At 45.4% G+C, this 13,963-nt stretch overlaps 1 protein-coding gene across 2 annotated transcripts in view; it reads left to right on the top strand.

The window, feature by feature from the left end:
- The window catches only part of LOC141131244 (gonadotropin-releasing hormone II receptor-like), a 90,090-nt gene that overhangs the window by 50,426 nt on the left and 25,701 nt on the right, over positions 1-13,963 (top strand). For both annotated transcript variants that reach the window (XM_073618329.1, XM_073618328.1), the window contains one exon: positions 2,987-3,188. In XM_073618329.1, coding sequence (XP_073474430.1) covers positions 2,987-3,188 — 202 coding nt within the window. The remainder of the gene's footprint in view (positions 1-2,986; positions 3,189-13,963) is intronic.

Here is a 13,963-nt window from a genome sequence, read left to right as displayed (position 1 = left end):
TTTATTTTTGTGCTATAAACAAAAAAAAACAATTAAAAAACAAACAAAAAACAAAACAATATTTATTACTTTCTGCTATAAAACATATCCAATTAAAAATGGAAAAAAAACGAATTTCTTCATCAGTTTAGGCCAATATGTATTCACTTTCCAGTCACAGTGCCTATCGTTTCAGCCAATCAGGTGACGGTAACAGATCTGAGCACCTGATTGGCGGAGAGGCGGTTTAGTGTTAGGAAAGCAAATATTCATTCGTTTTCTAACACAGCTGAGTGACCTACGAGCGCTCAGCATGTCACTCGCAGCTCACCTTTTTTGATGCCTATTAGAGCCTATGGCTCTAATCAGGTGCTTTAAAAAAATCCTGCCGCTGTAATTCTGGCACCCGGTGCCCAAAAAGGGGCCGGGCACCTGAATAGGGGGTGGCAGTGGTGGCCATAGATAGATTCATGCAATGCATGAATCTATCTATTGGTGATAGAGGGGGTGGCTGGAGAGAGGGGGCGGCGCCCATGTGCCCTTATGGAGGCACCACCACTGACACTTACAGCTCCTAAAAGTGTGCATGGACACATAAAATAACATGGAGAGGCTCTTTTAAGCTGTAAGAAAAAAATGCCTGACGCGCCCCTAGGAGCAGCTGTAAAAACGTCCAGTGTGCATGAGGTCTTAAAGCAGACCTTCAGTCATTTTTTCATCTTTCAGTCTATTAAATCTTCTGCCCTTGTTGTTGTTTTATCTTTGGATAGTAAAGCATTTTTTTCTGCCAGTAAATCCCTTATACAGCCCACTTCCTGTTTCTTGTCTGGTCATTAGCCTAGGCTTATGACATCATGCACAGCTCTCTCTCTCTTGTGAGAGTTTGCCAGGAAGGGGGGGGGGGAGTCATAAGAGGGCCAATGAGAGCTGCAGAGCTGGAGGTGTGCCTCTGTGTGTCTGTGTAAATCCAGGAAGGGAACAGGCAGCAGCTTCAGCTGCCCACAGTTAAAATGGCTGCAGCCAGACTCAGTGGAGGGAGATTTCTGCAGCATATTTGGCAAGTACAGAATCACAGTATATATAAAATATTTTGCAAAGTGGTTGGAGAGAAGCTTCAGAATGGCAAAGATGTTTTTTATTACAAAATATGTGAGCAGACTGCAGTTCCTCTTTAAAGATGTAGCACCCTGATGTTTAGTCAGGGTGGCTACTAAATTTATCTACCAAGTGATAGTTGCCTTGGCCAGTTCATAGGAGGTCAATTAATTGATTTCACCCTAATTCTGGAATTGCAGTACTTCTCTCTTCTGTCACTAGATGGCCGGGTATCTGGTGGCATTAGATAAGACAAGGGCATTGCAAGGACAGATTAGGAATGAATGGGGTGTCTCAGCCAATGGGCAGGGATTTTCTTGGGTCCCTTGGCCTGCTGGGAGAGCCTATTTATTTGGGTGGAGTCAGGTGATCGGGGTTCTGTGCCACCTGGACGGCTGTCTAGGCGGACATGCGTTGTAGGCCAGAAACCCAAGGCCTATCCCAGGGGCATCTGGCTTCTAGGCTGTCTGAGGGCCTATCCAGAAGCAGGAGAGCAGCGTAGGGTTGGGACTGTGGCTTCCAGTCAACCAGAAGTAACGGTTCCACCGGCCGGGGAACCTGTCCTGGTCGGAGGTAGAGGGGAAGCTATCACCACTAAGGGACCATCCACCTTGCCACCGGAGACCACTGTGAGTTAAGCTGAAGCCAGTACCAGAGCAGACTTCTCGCCAACGGGGACGGTGAAGAAGTGGGAAAACTTCAGCAAGTGCCAAGCCAGGGACCTAACGTGTCAGCGGGGGTGAAGTTTGAGGAGTATCTGAGAGTGCCAAGCCAGGGACCCAGCGGTGAAGCGGGGGTGACGCTTGAGGAAGATACTGAGTGCTAGATGGAAGAGCTCAGGGGATCCAGTGGCAGTGGATCAGTAAGTCTAGTGAAAGACTGAGGGCTCAGTGGAAGTGAAGTTCTACAATAGGAGATTGTAGAAGAAGTGAAACAGTTCATTGCAACCTTTGTTAGAAACTGTTACAAGACTGTTGCCATAGGAGACAGCGTTCCTACTCATGCAGATGTGGTGTGTTGCTAGATACCTTTCCCTGCATGGCTGTCTACCTATAGAAGTCTCGGAGTCTGCCAATTAACATTGCATCTACTCAAGGGTGTCCTGGCCCTATCCCTCTCTCCCACAGTTCTGTTTAAGAGACAATAAATCTCTTTGCATTCAAGAAGTGTCTGGCGCCCATCAATCTACTTTGCATTACACCCACCATGCCTTGTAACCCACTCTACACAGAAGGATGTCAGCTGTCCTTAACCCTGGAGGTCACCATTAGGCCTCAGGGGCCCCCGGGACTTGGCTACAAAGGCACAGGGACACACGTGACGCCCAGCAAGAGCACAATGGCAGCAAAGGCATCCCGCGCGTCCCTGCACCCGATTCGTCCAACTGTACAAAAAAAGTGGCAACCACCCCAACCTATAACTGGCCTTTGCAGTAGGATGCACATGGAAGGGCAATGCACATCAAAAACAATCAAACGCTTTCCCAGCACACTTACCAGCCAGCCTGCAGAGCAACTGAATTGGCCCTGTCACACAGGCACAGCGGGTGATTGATAGCCTCAGCTGTGCATGTTTCCCTATGAGACTGTGTAGAGGTGGGTGTGTCCATTACCTCCACTCTGGTCCCAGATTACACTCAGCTCCCTGCTCTATACTGTGCAGTGTGTGACATCCGATGCCTGCCCCCTGCCTTCTGAAGATCAGAAATGCTGTGTAAATTTCAAACTTTGAATGGATGTAGAGGTGAGAGGACTGCAGATAAACAGGTACAACTTATGTAGTAGAATTTGTTTAATCTCTGTTTATCACCCAAGGCCAATCACTTATTGTGAAATAGCTATGCGGGTTTTAGCTGATACAATTACATTACCTGTACAAGTTTTCTGATACCTTATTATTATTTTTTTTTCAGCTCTTCCTGTTCCGCTTGCGGACGGTCCCTGGAGCCAATTTCACACAGTGTGCAACACATGGGAGCTTTGCCCAGCACTGGCAGGAGACGGCCTACAACATGTTCACGTTTTGCACCCTGTTTGTCACTCCGCTAGGCGTCATGATTGTGTGCTACACACGAATACTCTGGGAAATCGGAAAGCAGATGAAGCACAAGAATGGTGAGAAATGTTTCTAACCATAAACCATAGACACAGAAGCTTCTGCCTGACCATCTGCTTTCCCAGCTGGCTCTGCTGCTGATTCTTTTATGAAGCATGGTTAACCCGAGACTCTCAGGGCTCTTCCTTTTCCATTGACAATCTTTGTCTAGAATTGTGTTACAATTAGGGATGGTCCCGACGTTCGGTGACAAAATTCGAGCGTCGCGGAATGCCCCATAATGCACTGCGAGATCGCAGTGCATTGATGCCTGATGATTGGCCAAAGCATGCACCTGGCCTGCATGCTTTGACCAATCACAGCGAGCTCTGCTGTGAGAGCCATGATTGGCCAAAAGCAGGGTGCCTTTAGCCAATCATGGCTCAGGGGGCTAAGTCCACGCCCCACACTATATAAGGCTGCTTACACGGCGGCCGTATATAGTGTTATGAATGAGAGAATGTTAGCTAGAGGCAGGTTAGAGGCGTGCAGGCAGTTTAGTATATATATATATATATATATATACACACAGTATCTCACAAAAATGAGTACACCCCTCACATTTTTGTAAATGTTTTATTATATCTTTTCATGTGACAACACTGAAGAAATGACACTTTGCTACAATGTAAAGTAGTGAGTGTACAGCTTGTATAACAGTGTAAATTTGCTGACGTATGAGTGCTGCCAGCATTGCTGCAGAGGTTGAAGGGGTGGGGGGTCAGTCTGTCATGCTCAGACCATACGCCGCACACTGCATCAAATTGGTCTGCATGGCTGTCGTCCCAGAAGGAAGCCTCTTCTAAAAGATGATGCACAAGAAAGACCGCAAACAGTTTGCTGAAGACAAGCAGACTAAGGACATGGATTACTGGAACCATGTCCTGTGGTCTGATGAGACCAAGATAAACTTATTTGGTTCAGATGGTGACAACCAGGTGAGGAGTACAAAGACAAGTGTGTCTTGTCTACAGTCAAGCATGGTGGTGGGAGTGTCATGGTCTGGGGCTGCATGAGTGCTGCCGGCACTGGGGAGCTACAGATCATTGAGGGAACCATGAATGCCAACATGTACTGTGACATACTGAAGCAGAGCATGATCCCCTCCCTTCAGAGACTGGGCCGCAGGGCAGTATTCCAACATAACGACCCCAAACACACCTCCAAGACCACCACTGCCTTGCTAAAGAAGCTGAGGGTAAAGGTGATGGACTGGCCAAGCATGTCTCCAGACCTAAACCCTATTGATCATCTGTGGGACATCCTCAAACAGAAGGTGGAGGAGCGCAAGGTCTCTAACATCCACCAGCTCTGTGATGTCGTCATGGAGGAGGGGAAGAGGACTCCAGTGGTGACCTGTGAAGCTCTGGTGATCTCCATGCCCAAGAGGGTTAAGGCAGTGCTGGAAAAATAATGGTGACCACACAAAATATTGACACTTTGGGCCCAGTTTGGACATTTTCACTTAGGGGTGTACTCACTTTTGTTGCCAGTAGTTTAGACATTAATGGCTGTGTGTTGAGTTATTTTGAGGGGACAGCAAATTTACACTGTTATACAAGCTGTACACCAGGCATGTCCAAAGTCCGGCCCGCGGGCCAATCGCGGCCCGCGGTCCGGTTTCGGACGGCCCGCCTGGTAATTTTGACATATATATCTTTTGTGGCCCCCAACGAATCCCCGAGCGCCGGGGGCCATAAAAGATAGATATGCTGGCTGCCTTGGAGGGGGCGGGACAAGCGCCGTACAGGATACAGGAGAATTTCCTGTTTACACGGCGTCCTGTGTAAAAGGAAGTCCCGTCTCCTGCGCTGCCATTGGACAATTGTTTTGTCCATCATAGGAGGCGGGACTTTCAATTAAAGAGGCCGCCGTGTAAACAGGAATTTCTCCTGTATATCTGTTGGCGCTCGTCCCGCCCCCTCCCTGTCTCCTCCAAGGCTGCAGATGGACATGAATCAGGCTGCACTGACAGCAATGGTGAGTCTGCATTCATGTCAATGTGGTGGGGGCTGCCGTATTTATGTCAATGTGGTGGGGGCTGCATTCATGTCAATGTGGGGGCTGCATTCATGTGAATGTGGTGGGGGCTGCATTCATGTGAATGTGGGGGCTGCATTCATGTGAATGTGGTGGGGGCTGCATTCATGTGAATGTGGTGGGGGCTGCATTCATGTCAATACGGTGGGGGCTGCATTCATGTCAATACGGTGGGGGCTGCATTCATGTGAATGTGGTGGGGGCTGCATTCATGTGAATGTGGTGGGGGCTGCATTCATGTCAATACGGTGGGGGCTGCATTCATGTCAATACGGTGGGGGCTGCATTCATGTCAATACGGTGGGGGCTGCATTCATGTCAATACGGTGGGGGCTGCATTCATGTCAATACGGTGGGGGCTGCATTCATGTCAATACGGTGGGGGCTGCATTCATGTCAATACGGTGGGGGCTGCATTCATGTCAATACGGTGGGGGCTGCATTCATGTTAATGTGGTGGGGGCTGCATTCATGTTAATGTGGTGGGGGCTGCATTCATGTTAATGTGGTGGGGGCTGCATTCATGTCAATACGGTGGGGGCTGCATTCATGTCAATACGGTGGGGGCTGCATTCATGTCAATACGGTGGGGGCTGCATTCATGTCAATACAGTGGGGGCCACATTCATGGCAATGGAGTGGGGGCCGCAGATGGGCACTGATTAGGCTGCATTGATGGGCACTGACCCTTATTTTGCTTCACAGTTCTTTATTTAAAATTTAAGATTTTTTTTCCTGAAACTTCATTTTTAAAGTGAAGGTGCATGTTATAAGCAGATTAAATCCGGTATATCCAAATAACACGCCCGAGCTCATCTATTCACCACACACAGCACAAAGGCAAGAGAATTCTTGTTGGGCCGTGTATTAGTGCTCGGATGGACACACTTAGACCAAATTTTAATGGTTTAAGAATGTCAGGCAAAATGGTCGGCCCTCAAGCATGTTCTATTCATCAAATCTGGCCCTCTTGGAAAAAAGATTGGACACCCCTGCTGTACACTCACTACTTTACATTGTAGCAAAGTGTCATTTCTTCAGTGTTGTCACATGAAAAGATAGAAGAAAATATTTACAAAAATGTGAGGGGTGTACTGACTTTTGTGAGATACTGTATATACAGTGTAGTTAGTGTATTTATATATACCGTATTTATTGGCGTATAACACGCACTTTTTTCCCCTTAAAATCAGGGGAAATCGTGGGTGCGTCTTATACGCTGATCCCCGCTAATTGTGAACTATCGGCGGCGATCGCCGCTGACATTCACATAGCGTGTCGTTTTAAATAGGGCGCCACGGAAATCGGAGGGACTCGGTGGAGCTGAACGAGCGCCGCCGAAATCACAGTGACTGGGCGGAGCCGAGATACACAGTCGAGTGTATTCGGCTCTTTCCGGCGCCGCTCACAGTCCCGCCCTGTCCCGCCATTGGACCTATGTTATGTCCATCATAGGGCGGGACTGGGCGGGACTGTGAGCGGCGCCGGAAAGAGCCGAGAACACTCGACTATGTGTATCTCGGCGGCCTTTCGTTCAGCTCCGCCCAGTCTCTCCGAACTCCGTGGTGCCATATTTAAAACTACATGCAGCAGTGTGTATGTCGGCGGCGATCTGTCCAAGCATGGACACTGGGGGCAAGGCTGCACTGACCACTGGGGAAAAGCTGCACTGACAAGACTGCACTGACAAGGCTGCACTGGGGCAAAGCTGCACTGACAAGACTGCACTGGGGCAAGGCTGCACTGACACTGAAAAGGCTGCAATGACACTAACAAGGCTGCAGATGAACACTGATGAGGCTGCATTGATGGGCATTTTAATGTAAGTTTTTTTTCCTTAAACTTCCCTCCTAAAAGTTTTTTTCCTTAAAATTCCCTCCTAAACTTGGGGCGTGTGTTATACGCCGATAAATACAGTATATAAATATATATATATATATATATATATATATATATATATATATATATATAAATATATATATATATATATATATATATATATATATATATATATATATATATATATATATATACCGTGTAGTATTATATATTTATATACACTGCATTCAAGGTAGACTATATGTACAGTGCAGGCAGACTAGTGTATATAAATTTACATACCCTGGTAGAATTTATGATTTCTTGGCCATTTTTCAGAGAATATGAATGATAACACACATTTTTCACTCATGGTTAGTGTTTGATTTATTATCAATCAACTGTGTTTACTCTTTTGAAATCCTAATGACAACAGAAACTACCCAAAAGACCCTGATCAAAAGTTTACATACCCTAGTTCTAAATACTGTGTATTGCCCCCTTTACCATCAATGACAGCTTGAAGTCTTTTGTGGTGTTTGTGGATGAGGCTCTTTATCTTCTCAGATGGTAAAGCTGCCCATTCCTCTTGGCAAAAAGCCTCCAGTTCCTGTAAATTCTTGGGCTGTCTTCCATGAACGGCACGTTTGAGATCTCCCCAGAGTGGTTCAATGATACTGAGGTCAGGAGACTGAGATGGCCACTCCAGAACCTTCACTTTATTCTGCTGTAGCCAATGACAGGTCGACTTGGCCTTGTGTTTTGGATCATTGTCATGTTGGAATGTCAAAGTACATCCCATGCGGATCCGTATGGCACTAGTAGCTTCAGTCCTATTGAAGCAAAGATAAAACTTTTTGTCTTCAGCTAGCCACTTTCGTTGGTGCACTTAAACTCCTGAATAGCAAGGCCAAACACAACTGGCCCGGATTATCAAGTGAAGAAGGCAGGATTTTTCTCAGTGCTGGGAATGGATGGCCTTATCATTTAGCCCTGTGGCACTACAAGTATCAGCAAGATGACTAAAAGCAATGATGTCTGTATACAGTGTCCATTTAGCTTCTTGTGTGGTGCAGTGTCCCTATTTTATACGAATAGGCAAAAGCCCTCTCACCCAATCCTGCGGTCAAGGCCCAAATGAAGGTCCTGGAACAGGCAGGCTCTCCTGGCGATCCAACTGGTCACCTCAAACTGGAACGCTTCACCGTCGGTGCAGGTGTGCCTGGATGTGCACCTGGGATTCCCCTCTCTCAGGCTGGATGTCCCAACTGGCGGCGAAGGCCTAAATCGCGTGGTGAAATCACCTAGGAGGCAGTACCTCTCCCTTAGGTTTGATCTCTTCCTCCGCCTTGTGCTGTCTGAATTCTCCTCAGGAAATCAAAATGGAGTCTCTCCTTTCCTGCTCTCAGAGCATGCTGGTCTTAGTAGTTCCTGTCTCTATAAAAGACTATAGGGCTGTTTTGTGAGGGAACTTCATGCCCCAGAATCCATTGCAGCTGATTCCTGCAGCTCTGTACAGTCCCTCTGATTGGCTGCTGTAATTGACTCCTTCCAATTGACTCCTCTCCTTCTGCCAATAAGAGCACAGGGGAGGAAGCAGAGAGTGGGCGGATGCCCTGTGCGAGTTCTGCTCACATTAACAGTCAGTGTCGATGAGGAGAAGGAGGGGGGAAAGATCTCACCGCAGGGCTGACAGGCGTGCTCTCCCTTTCAGGAGAGCCTGTGTATTTGTGGTGGCCGCTTGTCAGGGCTGGGCTCAACACTTCCTTCTCTGAGCTGGCCTCTCAGCTGTCGGCTAATTGCCAGCTCCCATCTCTCCACAGTGACTCACCTGTTGATGATATCCTGCTCGTCAGTCCTGCCTACTTAAGCCGTTCAGCCCAGATGATCTCTGCCTTCGCCTTGGTCACATCTCTAGAGACGCTCTCCTGTGTTCCTGTTAAAGACTTGCTTGGCTGACATTCCTTCTGGCTCCAGATCCTGCTTGCTGTTCTACTACTCTGTTCTCTTGGCTTGTCTGACTATCCGTTACAGTTCCTGAACTCTGGCTATGTTTTGACTACGTTTACTCTGTTTACCTTTTTTTTATTATTTTTAAACAAGTGTGATTTTACTTTACTTCTGTCTCAGTCTGATTCATGGTTTCTGACACTGCTTGGCAAAGCCGTGGGAATAGTGGGGCACCCGCAACATGTCCATAGGAAACAATTTAAGGGCTTGTTCACCTGAGCAGCCAGGAGCGGTTAAAACCAGGTGGTTGAGTCAAGGTTTTACTGCCCCCCCCCCCCCCCCGACTGCCTGCCTGAAACACACGTGCAAATACCCAGGGCTGTACATGTGCCATGGCTGGAATTCTGTGCTGTGCAATTGGGGTGAAGTAGTGTGGCATTTAGAGTTAATAAGGTGGTGAGGAGGCAACATGACACCTCCTCAACATCTAATGCCCTCTGAAGAATGCACTGCACATGTGAACGAGCCTTAAACCTTTTACAGGTTACCAGTTTAGAGCAGTGGTCTCCAAACTGCAGATGTGGCCCTTTGTTTGCTTTTATCCAGGCCCTTGAGCAATTGTTTCCCCAACTGTTAGCAACAGTGGAGCATAGTTCCTGCATATTCCTACCACTGACACCAATGATGGGGCACTATTCCTCCCACTGACACCAATGATGGGGCACTATTCCTCCCACTGACACCAATGATGGGGCACTATTCCTCCCACTGACACCAATGATGGGGCACTATTCCTCCCACTGACACCAATGATGGGGCACTATTCCTTCCACTGACACCAATGATGGGGCACTATTGCTCTCCCTGATACCAACAATGGGGCACTAATACTCAGACTAGAAACCATCAATGGGGCACTATTACTTCCACTGACACCAAGGATGGGGCACTTTTCCTCCCAATGACGCCAAAGATGGGACACTATTTCTCCCTCTAATACCAAAGAGGGGACACTTATTACTCCCACTGACACCAAGACATTTTCTACTCCCGCTAGACACAGTCTGGCTCTCCTAAAGTTTGAAAGACAGTAAACTGTTTAGAGAGTTTGGAGACCCCATGGTTTAGATTTTACTATGAATGATGCCCTGGAATTATTGCTTTCACTCCAACTTTCATGGCATGTGCATGGGGTGACAGGGATGCTTCTAAAAATAAATTCTTGTTTTTACCTATTTTACTATCATTTATATTTTAGCACTTTTTTTTTTTTTTTTTACTTGAATGTTTTTACAACATTCACAGTGCCATTAAAATGATTGGGAGGCTGTACAACCGTTTTTCGTGTTAGCCAGGAGCCAGATGCAAAAATGGGGACCAAGCACTTTGTTTGGACCACTTGAGTTCCAAGCCAAGCGAAAACCAAGTGTGTAAGGGGCTTCTGATCGGCTGTGTGTTGGGGCCAAAGGTAAAAGTCCCCACCCCCGCTTCTTCTTGATACAACAATAACCCACCTGCTTGTAGCCCTCTACCTCCGCCATATTGTGCCAAACTCCATGCCACAGACCTTCCATGACATCCCAGGCCATTAGCCTTTATATTCAAAAGAAAGGAATGTCCACACATAGTACAGTTTCCGCGCTTTACTGATGTTTCTTCAGAAGATGGCAGTAACCAGTCACATCACATAGACATACTGTCCGGGGGTCACTTGACATTACTATGTCCATCACAAAAAGTGGACAAACTGCAGCAGCCATTATGTGAAAGCAGAACACAGTACCCTTCCCTTTGCACGGTCTCTCTCCTTCCCAGGGTCATTAGAACTCACTCAGAGGGCTCTGACTGGCCATAGTCTCTGTGCATTCAGCCCATGACTCCCTACATGTCACTCCAGAGACAAGATGACTGCAGCTGCACCTCTAGTATATGTATACTTCTCTTAGATCCTGCAGGGGAATAGAACTCACAGTAGAGAACACTTTGCCCTGGCCTGAAAGGCCTTTTTCAACTGGCTCTAGCCTCAACTAACCATAAGAGACAGGAGGACTACAGCCAGCTCTCCTGTGTGCAGCACCACCTCACCCTGTCCTCCAGCCCTATCCAGGGCCTCTGCACAGCTGACTACACCTGCCTGCTGGTTGGGTATCTGGCTCCCACCGCCGACTGCAACTAGGCTCCTCCCAACCTGGCTTTTATGTAGGCACTGACTACACCCATCGCATCACCGAGGAGGGACTTCTCTTAGGCCCCGTTCACACTTCAGCGTTTTGTAGCTTGAAGCTCAAACGTTGGAGGAGAAAAAAAATCAAAGATTCTCTATAGAGAAGGTTCACATCTCCACTCCAAGTCGCCTAAAGCCAAACACCTGAAGCTCAAAAAAGTTCTGGAGCATTTTTTGTGGCTCGAATCGGGCAGAGTTGAGTGTTTTTTTGGCGCAAATTTATTAACTTTGAAATGAATGGAAACGCGCACTTCACCTGTTTTTGTGTGCATTTGCGCGTTTTGGCGGTCGTATTTGCGCCATTTTCTGCTCAAATGAAAAGATGTAAAAAAAAAAAAAAAAAATAGTAATAATATATGAATAAATAAATGTAAAATAAATACAGAAATAACAAAAATCATCATAAATAATAAATAAAATAAATGAATAATATGTAATAATAAATAAATAATAATTAACCCCTACGCTTAAAAAATTATAAATAAATTATTATTATCGTTATTAATAATAATAAAAATAATACATAAACACCCAACCCCCAAAACATAAATAAATTACTATAATAATAATTTATTTATTTCTTTATTTTGTGTTAGGGTTGAGGTTAGGGTTAGGGTTAGGGTTGAGGTATTTAGCTATGTATTATTATTATTATTTTATTTTTTAAGGGTTAGAGGTTTAAGTTAGGGGGTGTTTATTTATTTATGTATTATTACTTAGTATTCATTTATTAAAATTATTTATTATTTATGATTATTTTTATTTATTTGTGTATTTATTTTTACATTTATTTATTATTATTATTATTATTATTAGTAGTAGTAGTAGTAGTAGTAGTAGTAGTAGTAGTAGTAGTAGTAGAAGTAGTAGTGGTAGTATTAACACAACAAAAAATAAATAATATATAACCCTCACCCCTATTCCTAACCCTAACCCCAACTCCTAATCCTAACCTAACCTTAACTCTAACCCCTTACTCTAACAAAAAAAATAAATAATAATAAATGAATAATAATAAAAAAAAATAAATAAAAGCTAATAAAGCTGAAATGCCTAGCAACAAATGATGCAACAGATGATAGTTTTCTCTATTGGCCAATTAAAAAAAAAAAACGGCAAAGCTCAAAAACGCTGTATAAAAGCGCACTAGTCGCGCATAAAAATGCACCAAAATCACGCATAAAAACAAGCGAAAAAACACTCAAAGACGCTATGCTCAGGTGTGAACGCAGCCTAAACGGGGAGCTGTGCCTTGCTTATATACTTTCCACTTTACCGTGCTATAATGAGAACAGAGCCATCTAGTGGCCAGCCAGCTAACTGCACCTGCTTACAAGCAGTTAAAGTTCAAGAACAGAGTATTTTGGGGAACTACTGACTCAATAAGTGAAGAAGGTTTACAAAGCTTTGCAAAGTGCTTTTTATAAAAGCAAAAAATAAACATAAAAAAAAGGAAAATAATAAAATAAAATGCAAACAAATATAATTGAATAAAAAAATATTTATTTTTTCTGTTGATACTCAAATATTCAAAAATTATTATTAATATACAGGATTTATATAGCGCCACCAGTTTTAGCAGCGCTTTACAATATAAAAGGGAGACAATACAGTTATAATACAATAAAATACAAGAGGATTAGGAGGGCCCTGCTCAGAAGAGCTTATAATCTAATAGGGTGGGGTAGGTGGTACAAAAGGTTGTAACTGTGGGAAATGGGCTTATGGAAGTGGTAAAAGATTAGTTGGAGATGTGATAGGCTTCCCTGAAGAGATGAGTTTTCAGGGATCACCTGAAGGTAGCAAGAGTAGGGGATAGCCGGGCAGGTTTAGGTAACGAGTTCCAGAGGATGGGAGAGGCTCTGGAGAAATCCTGGAGACGAGCATGAGAGGAGAAGACGAGGGAGCTTGAGAGTAGGAGTTCTTGAGAAGAGCAGAGAGGACAGTTTGGTGATGTAGCTCGGGGCAGAGTTGTGAATGGCTTTGTATGTTGTGGTTAGTATTTTGAATTTAATTCGCTGGAGGAGAGGGTTGGCAGACATTGAGCGGTTGGTAAGGTGGATAAGTCTGGCAGCAGAATTCATGATAGGCTGAAGAGGGGAGGAGCCTATGGAGTTGCAGGCCAATGAGAAGGGAGTTGCAATAGTCAAGGCGAGAGATAACCAGGGAGTGAATGAGGAGCTTGGTGGTTTCTACAAACTTTTGACAACGATTGGACTTGGGGCTGAAATGACAAGTCAGAGTCTAGGATTACACCTAGTATCCTGGCGTGAGGGGAGGGACTGATGGTTGCAGTGTTGGTTTTGATGGAAAAGTCATGGAGGGGGGCACGGGCGGGGGGGGGGGGGGGGGAATATTAATAGCTCAGTTTTCAAGAGATTTAGTTTAAGGAAATGGTGCGACATCCATGCTGATATGTCAGTTAGTAAGTTAGTAATGTGAGAGGAGACTGAAGGAGTGAGGTGAGGAGTAGACAGATAGATTTGTCATCGGCATATAAGTGGTATTGGAAGCCGTGGGCAGTTATCAAGTGACCAAGGGTGGAGGTATAGATAGAGAAGAGAAGGGGTCAAAGAACAGAGCCTTGGGGGACCCCTACAGAAACGGGCAATGGAGAGGAGGAGACAGAGTTGTAGGTAACACTTAAGGAGCACTATGATAGGTAGGCAGAGAACCAGGATAGAGCAGAATCTTGGAGGCCAAGGTAATGGAGTTTACTGAGAAGGAGCGGGTGGTCAACAGTATCAAAGGCCACAGATAGGT

This window comes from Aquarana catesbeiana, linkage group LG03 (genome assembly GCF_042186555.1).
Source record: "Aquarana catesbeiana isolate 2022-GZ linkage group LG03, ASM4218655v1, whole genome shotgun sequence".
Taxonomy (NCBI): Eukaryota; Metazoa; Chordata; class Amphibia; order Anura; family Ranidae; genus Aquarana; species Aquarana catesbeiana.
Note: the sequence above shows the minus strand (reverse complement) of the source record. Positions and strands in the feature narration are given on the sequence as shown.